Source organism: Coregonus lavaretus (assembly GCF_964263955.1).
Source record: "Coregonus lavaretus genome assembly, chromosome: 5".
Lineage (NCBI taxonomy): Eukaryota > Metazoa > Chordata > Actinopteri > Salmoniformes > Salmonidae > Coregonus > Coregonus lavaretus.
The window spans coordinates 55,058,112-55,073,388 of record NC_139992.1 but is presented as its reverse complement, the minus strand read 5'-3'; the positions used below and the strand labels follow the sequence as shown (position 1 = coordinate 55,073,388).

At 41.6% G+C, this 15,277-nt stretch overlaps 1 protein-coding gene across 3 annotated transcripts in view; it reads right to left on the bottom strand.

Moving 5' to 3' along the window:
- LOC311130097 (cell division cycle protein 16 homolog) overlaps nucleotides 1–14,959 on the bottom strand; it is a 58,787-nt gene extending 43,828 nt beyond the window's left edge. The window contains exons 1-4 of one of the 3 annotated variants that reach the window (XM_084162766.1): nucleotides 14,770–14,959; nucleotides 12,908–12,962; nucleotides 12,718–12,815; nucleotides 5,289–5,327 (exon numbers count right to left, since the gene is read on the bottom strand). In XM_084162766.1, the coding sequence (XP_084018892.1) occupies nucleotides 5,289–5,327; nucleotides 12,718–12,815; nucleotides 12,908–12,962; nucleotides 14,770–14,817 (240 nt within the window). In that variant the 5' untranslated portion in view covers nucleotides 14,818–14,959. The remainder of the gene's footprint in view (nucleotides 1–5,288; nucleotides 5,328–12,717; nucleotides 12,816–12,907; nucleotides 12,963–14,769) is intronic. The other 2 variants (XM_084162767.1, XM_084162768.1) reach the window with 2 other exon arrangements.
- Nucleotides 14,960–15,277: the final 318 nt, after the last annotated feature.

Sequence of the window (15,277 nt, the reverse complement as noted above, 5' to 3'; positions counted from 1 at the left end):
ATTTGCGAATAATCGCACCAACCGTTGTCACCTTCTCACCAAGCTGCTTAGCGATGGTCTTGTAGCCCATTCCAGCCTTGTGTAGGTCTACAATCTTGTCCCTGACATCCTTGGAGAGCTCTTTGGTCTTGGCCATGGTGGAGAGTTTGGAATCTGATTGATTGCTTCTGTGGACAGGTGTATTTTATACAGGTAACAAACTGAGATTAGGAGCACTCTTTAAGAGTGTGCTCCTAATCTTAGCTCGTTACCTGTATAAAAAGACACCTGGGAGCCAGAAATCTTTGAGAGGGGGTCAAATACTTATTTCCCTCATTAAAATGCAAATCAATTTATAAAAAAATGTATGCCTTTTTCTGGATTTTTGTGTTGTTATTCTGTCTCTCACTGTTCAAATAAACCTACCATTAAAATTATAGACTGATAATTTCTTCGTCAGCGGGCAAACGTACAAAATCAGCAGGGGATCAAATACTTTTTTCTCCTCACTGTAGCTGGTTAGCCTATCTTACCCATCTTGCTAACATGGCCAGTAGTAGATCAACTGGACATTTGACAGGTTAAAAATATCTCTCAAAAGCAATAAGTTAAACACCTGACTGAGTTCCTATTATTATTATTATTTATTTTTAAACACTGTCCGTCAGACCCCATTCTGGGTCCGGACCCGGACCGCGGTCTGCCAGTTGAGTACGGCTGCCCTAGATGACTACACCAGGAGACCCATTGGGAAAGTTTTTTTTTAAGCTATACAGTACCAGTCAAAAGTTTGGACACCTCTTATTACACACATTATTTATTCAGTTATGGCCATGCAAAATCAATGTAGTTTATTCCCATTGAAAGGAATGGAGGCAATCTTGGAAATAGGCTGCTAGGACTGATTGACAAAGTCTATGATGACTATATACAGTACCAGTCAAAAGTTTGGACACCTACTCAGTCAAGGGTTTTTCTTTTCTTTTTACTATTTTCTACATTGTAGAACAATAGTGAAGACATCAAAACTATGAAATAACACATATGGAATCATGTAGTAACCAAAAAAGTGTTAAACAAAATCAAAACATTTTGTAAAGAGTGTGCAAAGCTGTCATCAAGGCAAAGGGTGGCTCCTTTAAAGAATCTCAAATATAAAATATTTTGATTTAACAATTTTTGGATACTACATGATTCCATGTGTGTTATTTCATAGAAACTGCATTGATTTTGCATGGCCATAACTGAATAAATCATTTGTGTAATAAGACCAATAATGTCTTGAAAATGTGTGTTACAATGAGGACAACCCAAAATGACGGCCCATGCCAGTTATATGTATTTAGCTAAATATAACCAGAATAGTGGTAGGAAAATGCCAAAAAAAAAGTGTCCGAATTGCAAAGTTTTGTAGCCATTTCAAATATAGTACATTAAAACACTTAGAAAATATTCAAGAAACATTCACTGATGTCTAATAATTATGATATGTAATATTATTCTATAAATTGTGTTAACAATGAAATGTGAGGTGAAACCTGCCCCACACGTTGCACTATATGAAATCCCATTACGTCCAGCAAAGAGGTACAGGGAACCCATTTTCACAAAATACCTTCATAATGAGCGCACCAAACTTTACATCAAGGTAGGAAAAGTCTAAACAATGATGCCTAGCTATTGCTGATTTAAGCATAGGGTACACATTTCCGAATATAGACACCAACCAGCTCCACTGGTTTTAATAATAGTTGGAATATGCCTAATGATAATTAAAACAAATATTTTAGTTATGCAGATAACCAATTCAGCCAGGTTTGCCAAATTTCTAAATCTTTGTAAAATACTAGCAAAATGTTTTTTAAAAACCCTCAACTGTTTGTCTGTATTTATACATTTGCAAAAAATATATTTTACGTATAATAATCATAAAAGGATCTTTAACTGTTTTGGAGTGATTATAATGATATACAATATTACGCCATATTGTGAAATATAAAAGCTATGTATTGAATGCTGTCATATACACTACACTGCATTCCAACATAAGTTTCGAACAAACTACCTGATGATTAGGGGACATCAACTTCCATAGCTGGTGTATTAAAGCCTTACATTAGGTTTACAGCCTTTATAGATGGTGTCTAGTTACACTATTTATGGGAAAATAATACATTGTAGTGTAGGTCCTACTGAAATATGTACTGGTTAGAGCAGGGTTCTACAACCGTGTTCCTGGGGCACTACCGTCTGTAGCTTCACTCCTACCCTATTCTAGCACACCTGATTCTAATAATTACCTGGTTGATCAGCTTAAATCACCTTACCTACAACTGGGGTTGGAGTGAAAACTTACAGGAGGGTAGCTTGCCAGGAACAGGGTTGGAGAGCCCTGGGTTAGAGACTGCCGAGGGTTGTAGAGGGCATCAGCAATGGTCCAATTGCACAAAGGCTGTTTTAATTTTTTGTACTTTTAACCCATTTCTTCTCCCCAATTTCATGATATCCAATTGGAAGTTAGTCTTTTCCCATCGCTGAAACTCCCGTACGGTGAAGGTCGAGAGCCATGCGTCCTCCGAAACATGACCCTGCCAAGCCGCACTGCTTCTTGACACACTGCTCGCTTAACCCGGAAGCCAGCTGCACCAATGTGTCAGAGGAAACACTGTACAACTGGCGATCGTGTCAGCGTGCATGCGCACGGCCCACCCCAAGGAGTCGCTAGAGCACAATGGGACAAGGACATCCCGGCCGGCCAAACCCTCCCCTAACCCGAACAACGCTGGGCCAATTGTGCGCCGCCTCATGGGTCTCCCAGTCGCGGCCGGCTGCGCGACAGACTGGGATCGAACCCTGGTCTGGAGTGACGCCTCAGACCGCTGCGCCACTCGGGAAGCCCATAGGCTGGGTTTTTTCTAATCACCAATTGCATAATTTCTATACAAATTTGTCAACCAGCCGTAGAACTAACGGCTACAAAATTACGTAATACGTCATTAAATAACTTGTAAGGTTGAAGGTTAGAGAGCATCATTTAAAAATCATGATGTCAAGGACAGAAGAGATTATAATCACCAATGTTCCTTTTTAGAGATAATTTGTGTTTACCTAAATCTGTGTGTTAACTTGCTGGGACAACTAAAATGACATAGCACACATTTCATCTTAGCATTGCTATACTGACTATTACAGGTGACAACTATAAAACCAATATGATACCAGATTTGGATCTCTTGGTATTATTTCCCAGTAGGCCATGACCAATTTTCCTAAAACAAATATGTAGTTCTGCTATTTCTAACATTGTTGTTTCAAAAGATGAGTCAGTCTAGGTAATTCATTAGAAAATTAACCAAACCCCATGGTTTTTCAGATGAACTCCACCCAATAAAATGTTAAATTGTTGTTTGATAGTCAGTTTCAATGAGCATGTTTACATTCCACCTTGTCTCAGATTTCCTTTATCAGCCTGCAAAGATTATTTTGTATAGTCTCCCATACAACACATATATACAGTGGGGAGAACAAGTATTTGATACACTACCGATTTTGCAGGTTTTCCTACTTACAAAGCATGTAGAGGTCTGTAATTTTTATCATAGGTACACTTCAACTGTGAGAGACGGAATCTAAAACAAAAATACAAAAAATCACATTGTATGATTTTTAAGTAAATAATTTGCATTTTATTGCATGACATAAGTATTTGATACATCAGAAAAGCAGAACTTAATATTTGGTACAGAATCCTTTGTTTGCAATTACAGAGATCATACGTTTCCTGTAGGTCTTGACCAGGTTTGCACACACTGCAGCAGGGATTTTGGCCCACTCCTCCATACAGACCTTCTCCAGATCCTTCAGGTTTCGGGGCTGTCGCTGGGCAATATGGAATTTCAGCTCCCTCCAAAGATTTTCTATTGGGTTCAGGTCTGGAGACTGGCTAGGCCACTCCAGGACCTTGAGATGCTTCTTACGGAGCCACTCCTTAGTTGCCCTGGCTTTGTGTTTCGGGTCGTTGTCATGCTGGAAGACCCAGCCACGACCCATCTTCAATGCTCTTACTGAGGGAAGGAGGTTGTTGGCCAAGATCTCGCAATACATGGCCCCATCCATCCACCCCTCAATACGGTGCAGTCGTCCTGTCCCCTTTGCAGAAAAGCATCCCCAAAGAATGATGTTTCCACCTGCATGCTTCACAGTTGGGATGGTGTTCTTGGGGTTGTACTCATCCTTCTTCTTCCTCCAAACACAGCGAGTGGATTTTAGACCAAAAAGCTCTATTTTTGTCTCATCAGACCACATGACCTTCTCCCATTCCTCCTCTGGATCATCCAGATGGTCATTGGCAAACTTCAGACGGGCCTGGACATGCGCTGGCTTGAGCAGGGGGACCTTGCGTGCGCTGCAGGATTTTAATCCATGACGGCGTAGTGTGTTACTAATGGTTTTCTTTGAGACTGTGGTCCCAGCTCTCTTCAGGTCATTGACCAGGTCCTGCCATGTAGTTCTGGGCTGATCCCTCACCTTCCTCATGATCATTGATGCCCCACGAGGTGAGATCTTGCATGGAGCCCCAGACCAAGGGTGATTGACCGTCATCTTGAACTTCTTCCATTTTCTAATAATTGCGCCAACAGTTGTTGCCTTCTCACCAAGCTGCTTGCCTATTGTCCTGTAGTCCATCTCAGCCTTGTGCAGGTCTACAATTTTATCCCTGATGTCCTTACACAGCTCTCTGGTCTTGGCCATTGTGGAGAGGTTGGAGTGTTTGATTGAGTGTGTGGACAGGTGTCTTTTATACAAGTAACAAGTTCAAACAGGTGCAGTTAATACAGGTAATGAGTGGAGAACAGGAGGGCTTCTTAAAGAAAAACTAACAGGTCTGTGAGAGCCGGAATTCTTACTGGTTGGTAGGTGATCAAATACTTATGTCATGCAATAAAATGCAAATTAATTACTTAAAAATCATACAATGTGATTTTCTGGATTTTTGTTTTAGATTCCGTCTCTCACAGTTGAAGTGTGCCTATGATAAATATTACAGACCTCTACATGCTTTGTAAGTAGCAAAACCTGCAGTGTATCAAATACTTGTTCTCCCCACTGTGCGTGTGTGTGTATATATATATATATATATATAAAAAAGCTACTATTAGACTGGCTATCATATATCAATTTGATCAGGGGCTTGTGGGGAAAGATTTAACACCATCAAACCTTTTCCAACCCAAAGTGAACTACATTTAGTATGGAGAGCTTGAACAGGTATATTTCATCACAAGAAGTAGCTTAACGTTAATACTTACGTGGCATCCAGCAGCGAGATATTGACACGCGCCATATAACTGTGAAATGAAAGATACATATTGGAAAAATGTAAACCAAAGCACACAAGCTGACAGACAACTCTTCACCTCAATGGCACCAGCATACCCAGTACTTGCCCATTCATAGACTAACACTAGCAGGTTAGCATCTATTTACAAATATCTGCCATGTGAGGGGGAATGAAGACTGTCTAAAGATAAAGGGACATTTAAAAAATGTTGAACTTCATATTCAGCATCTCCAGCACCACCCCCACATCAAAATAAACGACATGACCAAAAGTATGTGGACACCTGCTCGTCGAACATCTCATTCCAAAATCATGGGTAGCAATATGGAGTTGGTCCCCACTTTGCTGCTATAACAGCCTCCGCTCTTCTGGGAAGGCTTTCCACTAGATGTTGGAACATTGCTGTGGGGACTTGCTTCCATTCAGCCACAAGAGCATTAGTGAGGTTGGGCAATGATATTGGCCGATTAGGCCTGGCTCGCAGTCTCCTTCCAATTCATCCCAAAGGTGTTCGATGGGTTGGAGGTCAGGGCTCTGTGCAGGTCAGTCAAGTTCTTCCTCACCCTTCGACAAACCATTTCTGTATGGACCTCGCTTTGTGCACAAGGGCATTGTCTTGCTGAAACAGGAAAGGGATTCCCAAAACTTGACAACGTTGGAAGCACAGAATTGTCTAGAATGTCATTGTATGCTGTAGCGTTAAGATTACCTTCACCGAAACTAAGGAGCCTAGCCGAACCATGAAAAACTGCCCCAGACCATTATTCCTCCTCCACCAAACTTTACAGTTGGCACTATGCATTGGGGCAGGTTGCGTTCTCCTGGCATCCGCCAAACCAAGATTTGTCCATCGGACTGCCAGATGGTGAAGCGTGATTCATTACTCCAGAGAACGCGTGTCACTGCTCCAGAGTGCAATGGCGGCAAGCTTTACACCACTACAGCCGACGCTTGGCATTGCGCACGGATGCTCGTCCATGGAAAACCATTTCATGAAGCTCCCGACGAACAGTTCTTGTGCTGACGTTGTTTCCAGAGGCAGTTTGGAACTCGGTAGTCAGTGTTGCAACTGAGGACAGATGATTTTTATGTGCTACAGCACTCAGCGGTCCCGTTCTGTGAGCTTGTGTGGCCTACCACTTCGCGGCTAAGCAGTTGTTGCTCCTAGAAGTTTCCACTTCACAATAACAGCAGCTCTAGCAGGGCAGAAATTTGACGAACTGAGTTGTTGGAAAGGTGGCATCCTAAGACGGTTCCACGTTGAAAGTCACTGAGCTCTTCAGTATGGCCATTCTACTGCCAATGTTTGTCTGTGGAGATTGCATGGCTGTGTGCTTGATTTTATATACGCGTCAGCAACGGGTGTGGTTGAAATAGCCGAATCCACTAATTTGAAGTCGTGTCTACATACATACCAAAGTATGTTAAAATGGCGCGTTTATGTTTTGTAGTCAAATCGACGTTTCAAAAGACATCAAGAAATTCTTAGAGAATTAGTAGGCAATGCCTACTAACAATTGGTCAAAATCACAAGATGCACACCGATGAGGTCATTGGAAACACTTATCTTCCTCGATCATTTTTACTACAGCACATATAAACGCACCATTTTTACATATGTTGATGTTGGGGTGGTGCTGGAGATTATGAAGTTGAAAAATGCACGTTTCCCCTTTAATAAGCCTGGCTTTTGATACAGTTCTTCTAATACAAAAGTACTTACCATACCCTGTTTAATCAGTTGCATATGATACGGCTGTGTTTTGAATAACATATTAGTTAAGTGTCAAATCCTCATAAAGGGTTTTAGTTTTTGAGATACCACTACCCAAGGTATAACAAAGCACAACCATGTTTATCCATATCTCTAAGGTCTCCCATATATGAAATGGAAGGTTGTCAAATATGTTTTGCTGCAGAAGTTGTTCAATCAAATCAAATGTACTTGTCACATGCGCTGAATAAAACAGGTGTAGACTTTACAGTGAAACGCTTACTTACGAGCCCATTCCCAACAGTGCAGAGATAAAAATACAAATATTTGCTCACTAAAAAAGGAAATTGTAACAAAAACAATAACAAGGCTATATGAAAGGAGTACCAGTAGAGTCAATGTGCAGGGGTACGAGGTAATTGATGTAACACAGTATTGTGGACGTAATACAAAATGTGGAAAAAGTCAAGGGGTCTGAATACTTTCCAAATGCACTGTATAATAAAAAAGAGTAGCAGCAGCTGTGCGAGTGGTGTCAATATGCATGTGTGTGTGTTTTATGCGTGTGACCGTATGTAGTGTCTGTGTTGGCGTGTCAGTGTAGTATGTGTGGGTGTTTGGGTAGTCTAGTGAGTGTGCATAGAGCTGTGGAATCAGTATAAAATAATTCAGATAAAGAAAGAGGGGTGGGGGGGGTCAATGTAAATTGTCCAGGTAGCCATTTGATGAACTGTTCAGCAGTCTTATGGCTTGGGGATAGAAGCTGTTCAAGTACCTTTTGGTCACAGACTTGGCGCTCCGGTAACGCTTGCCATGCGGTAGCAGAGAGAACAGTCTATGACTTGGGTGGCTGGAGTCTGACAATTTTTAGGGCCTTTCCTCTGACACCGCCTGGCATAGAGGTCCGGGAAGGCAGGGAGTTCGGCCACAGTGATGTACTGGGCCGTAAGCACTACCCTCTATAGCGCCTTGCGGTCGGATGCCGAGCAGTTGCCATACCAAGCGGTGATGCAGCCAGTCAAGATTACTCTCAATGGTGCAGCTGTAGTGCGTTAAGGATCCGAGGGCCCATGCCAAATCTTTTCTGCCTCCTGAGGGGGAAGAGTCGTTGGCGTGCCCTCTTCACGACTGTGTTGGTGAGTTTGGACCATGGTCCTTAGTGATGTGGACACCGAGCAACTTGAAGCTCTTGACCCACTCTACTGCAGCCCTGTCACTGTGAATTGGGGCGTGTTCGGCCCTCCGTTTTCTGTAGTCCACGATAAGCTCCATTGTCTTGTTCACGTTGTGGAAGAGTTGATGTCCTGGCACCACACTGCCACGTCTCTGACCTCCTCCCTATAGGCAGTCTCATCGTTGTCGGTGATCAGGCCTACCACCGTTGTGTCGTCGGCAAACTTGATGGTGTTGGAATATTGCGCTGCCACGCAGTCATGGGTGAACAGGGAATACAGGAGGGGACTGAGCACGCACCCAAGGGGCCCCCGGATTAAGGGTCAGCGTGGCAGATGTGTTGTTGCCTACCCTCACCACCTGGGGGCGGGCCATCAGGAAGTCCAGGATCCAGTTGCAGAGGGAGGTGTTCAGTCCCAAGGTCCATAGCTTAGTGATGAGCTTGGAGGGCACTATGGTGTTGAACACTGAGCTGTAGTCAATGAACAGCATGCTCACGTAAGTGTTCCTTTTGTCCAGGTGGGAAAGGGCAGTGTGGTGTGCAATAGCGATTGCGTAATCTGTGGATCTGTTTAATGGGTACAGATGGGAGTGCTAGAGGTGGTAGTAATTTAGACAGGTTACCTTAGCATTAGGGTTGCACGATATTGGAAATAACTGACATTGCTATATTTTTATATATATATATATATATATACATACATACATACATACATACATACATACATACATATATATATATATATACATACACACACACACACACACACACACACACAGTGGGGAAAAAAAGTATTTAGTCAGCCACCAATTGTGCAAGTTCTCCCACTTAAAAAGATGAGGCCTGTAATTTTCATCATAGGTACACGTCAACTATGACAGACAAAATGAGAAAAAAATAATCCAGAAAATCACATTGTAGGATTTTTAATGAATTTATTTGCAAATTATGATGGAAAATAAGTGTTTGGTCACCTACAAACAAGAAAGATTTCTGGCTCTCACAGAGCTGTAACTTCTTCTTTAATAGGCTCCTCTGTCCTCCACTCGTTACCTGTATTAATGGCACCTGTTTGAACTTGTTATCAGTATAAAAAGACACCTGTCCACAACCTCAAACAGTCACACTCCAAACTCCACTATGGCCAAGACCAAAGAGCTGTCAAAGGACACCAGAAACACAATTGTAGACCTGCACCAGGCTGGGAAGACTGAATCTGCAATAGGTAAGCAGCTTGGTTTGAAGAAATCAACTGTGGGCGCAAATATTAGGAAATGGAAGACATACAAGACCACTGATAATCTCCCTCGATCTGGGGCTCCACGCAATATCTCACCCCGTGGGGTCAAAATGATCACAAGAACGGTGAGCAAAAATCCCAGAACCACACGGGGGGACCTAGTGAATGACCTGCAGAGAGCTGGGACCAAAGTAACAAAGCCTACCATCAGTAACACACTACGCCACCAGGGACTCAAATCCTGCAGTGCAAGACAACCTCCTTCCATCAGCAAGGGCATTGAAGATTAAACGTGGCTGGGTCTTTCAGCATGACAATGATCCCAAACACACCGCCCGGGCAATGAAGGAGTGGCTTCGTAAGAAGCATTTTAAGGTCCTGGAGTGGCCTAGCCAGTCTCCAGATCTCAACCCCATAGAAAATCTTTGGAGGGAGTTGAAGGTCCGTGTTGCCCAGCGACAGCCCCAAAACATCACTGCTCTAGAGGAGATCTTCATGGAGGAATGGGCCAAAATACCAGCAACAGTGTGTGAAAACCTTGTGAAGACTTACAGAAAACGTTTGACCTGTGTCATTGCCAACAAAGGGTATATAACAAAGTAGAGAAACTTTTGTTATTGACCAAATACTTATTTTCCACCATCATTTGCAAATAAATTCATAAAAAATCCTACAATGTGATTTTCTGGATTTTTTTTTTCTCATTTTGTCTGTCATAGTTGACGTGTACCTATGATGAAAATTACAGGCCTCTCATCTTTTTAAGTGGGAGAACTTGCACAATTGGTGGCTGACTAAATACTTTTTTCCCCCACTGTGTATATATATATATATATATATATATATATATATATATATATATATATATATATATATAGCGATATGAAAAAATATAGGATGTCTTCACCAGATGACTTGAAAAGCTCCATTTGAGAATAATTAATTATTCTAGAATGATTGGGGTGATTTTTCAACAGTAGTAAATAGAATGCGCAATTGGGTATAACTTACCAACTGCAAGATGCAATCTGTGGCCAAAGCACTGCAATCTGGTCCACTTGTTCAGGGCGGCAGCCTTCACCATGTTCGCGGCATTGTCTGTTATTATACAGACTAGACAACTCTCATCTAGGCCCCAATCAGCTAAAGCTTCTCTCATCCCTGTTGCAATGTTCTCACTTGTATGATCCTCTGGGAAAAATGCAGTTTGCAAACAGCGACTTTTCAGGTGGAAGTCCTCATTAATAAAGTGTACGGTCAGACTTATGTAGGGCTGGACCACAAGTCCATTGTTGCTGTATAATATTCTACTTGTGACATCTCGGTTTCAACTTGTGCCTTGCATTTCTCGTACAACTCTGGGATGGCAACTTGAGAAAAATAGTTGCGTGATGACATTACATACCGCTTGTCAAGCGACCGGATCATGTTTTTAAAACCCTCTTTGGTAAACGTGTTAATTGGTACCATGTCTTTGGCGATGTGAAATGTTATTGAATCTGTGATTTCCCTCTGCCGTTTGGAACCTTTCTCGTATGGTGTAATACTGGAAAAGGCATCCAAAATAGATTTTTGCTTTGGAGGGCATTGAGATGCTTTTCACTCGTCATACGAAGATTTGTGGTGCCGCCTTAAATGATCGAACAAATTGGTCGTGTTGCCTCGTGTTGTGGCAACAATTGCAAGGCACTCTCGACAAAGTACCTGTTTTTGGTCAATATCATCCTGTCGGTAGCTGAAATATTTCCATATAATTGACGATGCATTTCTTTTTGCAACCAAATTCTCCATGTGTCTTTTTTGCCTGTTCCTCGCTCATCATTTCGTCACGCGCAAGCAGAGCCTGCATGTCAACCACGTGCAGCAACGAACTCCGTGTTTAAAATAATAATAAACTGTGTATCCAATAACCCATAAATCTGAGTAAATGACGTTATATCAGAGATATAATGCTAGTTTAACATTTAAAAAAAAAAAAAAAATATATATATATATATATATATATATATATATATTGTAGACTGATATGTTTACCTTACTAAATCGCACGTTCTGCGATGTGACTATTGCGGATGCATACATCGCAATGTCGATGCTGAAACTATATATCGTGCAGCCTTACTTAGCATTATTATGCACAGGGACTATGGTGGTTTGCGTGAAATATGTAGGTATTACAGACTGGGTCAGAGAAGTTGAAAATGTCAGTGAAGACACTTGCCAGCTGGTCAGCACATGCTCTGAGTACTCGTCCTGGTAATCCATCTGGCCCCGCGGCCTTGTGGATGTTAACCTGTTTAAAGGGCTTACTCAGATCGGATACGGAGAGTGTGATCATACAGTCGTCCGACTATGTATTAAATTGATAGATATGGTGATACATACCCGTAACTCAAAAAGTGCAGAATTTGTCACATCCCTAGTAGCTATCTCATTCAAATGTATTGTTATCCGTTGTTGCTAGCGATATTCATAAAAACATAAAATAAGTTACTTCATATTTTCACAGACCCCCTGCAGTACCTCCGTGGACCCCCGGTTGAATACCCCTGGTCTAAACCTTAATACACCTCGCTTGCGATGCGGTTTTGGAAACATTTAGAACTTTACTTTCATATCAGCGAGAGAAAATCTATTTGAATACAAAAGACACGCTTACTGTACACAGTTGTAGTTGCACACAGCTGTTTTGAATAACACATTACATGCTTCAGCAGCCGAAGTACGACATTTGAGTGCATAGTGGAAGGAAATTCCTTACACCGGCTGAATGCATGTGTTATTCAAAACACAGCCATGTGCAACTGTGCTAAAACTGCAAACAATAAGTATTTTTTATGTATAAAAAAATAATAACATCTCACTAATGGAAGTTCCAAAGGTTTTAAAAACCGTATCGCAAGTGAGAATTGTTAACGTTTCTAAACATTAAAACAGAGCGTCGGGATTGTAGTCCACATTGAGCCAGCTGTGTTCCATTCATTCAACTGAGAACCCTAGGGATGGCTGTATGCCCCCTTGGGTTCTCGAGAGCTAACCCAGTACAATACTTCTTATAAAAAAAGAACAAGCGCATAATCTGGATAGCACAAAGTTTTGAAAGCTACAGAGAAGAATGTGATGTGTAGACTGGACGGACTCATAATGTAGCCCTACATATCATTAACATGTCATTAGTCCTGCTGCATGCAAGCCTGAGTGCCCTTCAGTGAGTGCGGAGTTGACACAGAAATATGCAGGTACCCAGGGAGCCAACCAGCTGGTCTTACCTTATCTAGTTTGCGTGAGCGGAGGGCATGGGAGGCTCTGTGGTACTGGGAGGTGAGGTAAAGGCACTGTGCTAGCCAGTATATATCCTGGGGGTCTTCTGTGAAAGGTACAACTTCAGTTAAATAGACTACTAACATACCTTCTATAGTAACTAGCCAGATGATCTCATCAGTCAAGAAGATCACTCACCATGAGACAGGGATGCAATCTTATCTGCCCAAAATAAAGCGCTTTGATACTGTTGCTGCAAACAAAACAGACAGGAAAGGCAGCATGAAACCAAACACTCTGAATGTGTTGACTAGAAGTATGAAACTGATACTGTCAGAAGCTGTCAATACTCACTGATACAAGTTAGCAGTTAGCTAGCCTTGATATGTGGCTACCCTCCAAGTAGCCCAAGAATTTAACCAGATTCTGGGTTTACAGGAGAAGTTGAATATGGCGATTCTCATTTAAGACCAGGAAGCAGCCATTCAACTTTCCATTCACCAGCTTTTCAAGCAACTTGTCATTACTACCATCACACCGATATCTTCAAAGAAATTTCGAAATAAAAAGTTACATGCAACCCCAAAAAAATATTTTGACTTAGTTCGCATGCAGCAAATCTACCTCTTCTGCAATATTAGTAATTCAATTAAAATACACACAATAAAGCATATCTAGAAATATACAAACATTGTAAAAACGTACCGTACATTGTCTACTTAATTCACTTACATGAAATATTATTGTATTCTGTGTAGCGCGGGTGAAACAGATTAATATGACATGCATACACTGTTGTAGGTGATCAAACAGAGATCTGTATATAATGACGAGATGCTCATGTCTTCGCACTAACAATGGGAGTCATTGTTAACAGATGCGTGAAGGTAGACGACAAGCTTAGGTCCAGAATAAGCCCATAGAAACGCATTGGGCTTATTTTTGACAGATTTTGACCAAAGTGAAACCTCTCGTTTCACCTCTTCCTCTCTGGATAAAATAAATCACATTTTCTGTTGCTGGATCAGTTGAGCTGTGCATGGCATTAATTAGTGATTTTATTGGAGGTGCAGAAGAGGTGGATGCACACTTGGTCAAAAACAATACCAGACAAGGCATTTTTTTCGGTTGAATGTAACATTTAGACCTTTTTTAGAAGTACATACCGGCCATGACGGCAGTAATGACGATAATTGCTCAGCGAAACTCCAGACTATGGTAAGTACCAAACGCATTTTGACATTAAGCTTGAAAAGCTGGTGAATGGCAAGTTGAATGGTTTTGTAAGCATAATAATCTTATCTTTCATGTCAGCGAGAAACAAACAAAAATGTTAAATTGATACACAACTTGATAGGGTTCCCATATGGCCATATCTCCATGTTACAGCACTTGTTTACGGTAAACAAGAGGCGACCACATGTGCTAATTAGCCATCTAGCATGCTCCGAACACCTGTGTGGAAGCGGAGTGGAAGTGTAACGTTAGTTTCGTCGGATGGAGGCAACCATAGCTGTATGGATCTGTGCAAAACTGCTACACGTGTAACTTTTATTTGAATGATTATTTCTTGCTGATTAAAGTTGAGGGCCATATGGTTCGAAAGACATCTCGCAAGCGATGGTTGACGTTTCTAAACCTTAACACAGCGTCGGGATTGTAGTTCAGATAAGGCCGTCGTGGGCGAAATTCACGGCTGAGAACTGTAGGGAGAAGGCAGAATGCCGCATAGAGTTTGAGAGCTATGAATAGGGTAGATAGTTAACGTTACCGTAGCCCAAGTACATAACGTTACAGTAGTAGCCAACGTTAGCTAGTTCTGGTCATTCACTGACTTGGGTAGTAGGGAAGTTAACTAGGTACTAACGTTAGCATAATGTTGATTTCTAAGCTCGCTAACGCAAATGTATGTTGCACAGCTGGAAACTGTAGACTTGTCATTACGAACAGTAGTCCATTCACTTAGCTAACTAGCCGGTGCAACAAATTACGCCAATCTGACAGCGGCAAACTAGCCAACTAACGTTACCTACTTAGCCCAGTTAGTCTACGTTTGTTACCTGATCAATGTAGTGTCGTACACGTTTTCGAAGTCTGTCGAGATTCATTGTGATGGTCCTAATGCTCCCTTTAAAAATCAAAGCGTAACATTATCATTCAGTGACAAATAAAACTATCGTAAGAAAATAAACTCGCTAGTAGTAGAGCATTAGCTAACTACGCAAGGCAAAAAAAAAAATCCGCGGGAGTGTCACTTAATATACTCCGCAAGGAACTCGAGCCTTTGATTAGAGTTCCGGTCATTTCAGAGACCATTTTTTTTCCCACCATTCAAATGGTGAATGTGGTACGCGTTGCATTTTAATAGTGATTCAGAACCCCACATCATACAGTGTGACCCTTTCAATTGTGATTTTAACTGAGACTGAGTGCACAAGCCAAACCCAAAACCTTTCCCGGGAGTTTTCAGTTGAAAGTCCTGGATTTGGCGGGAAATTGTCCTTGAGCTTTTGATCGGGAGTGTACAGTGTAATATTTACAGGTAAGGAAAGCTTCTGCAACTTAATT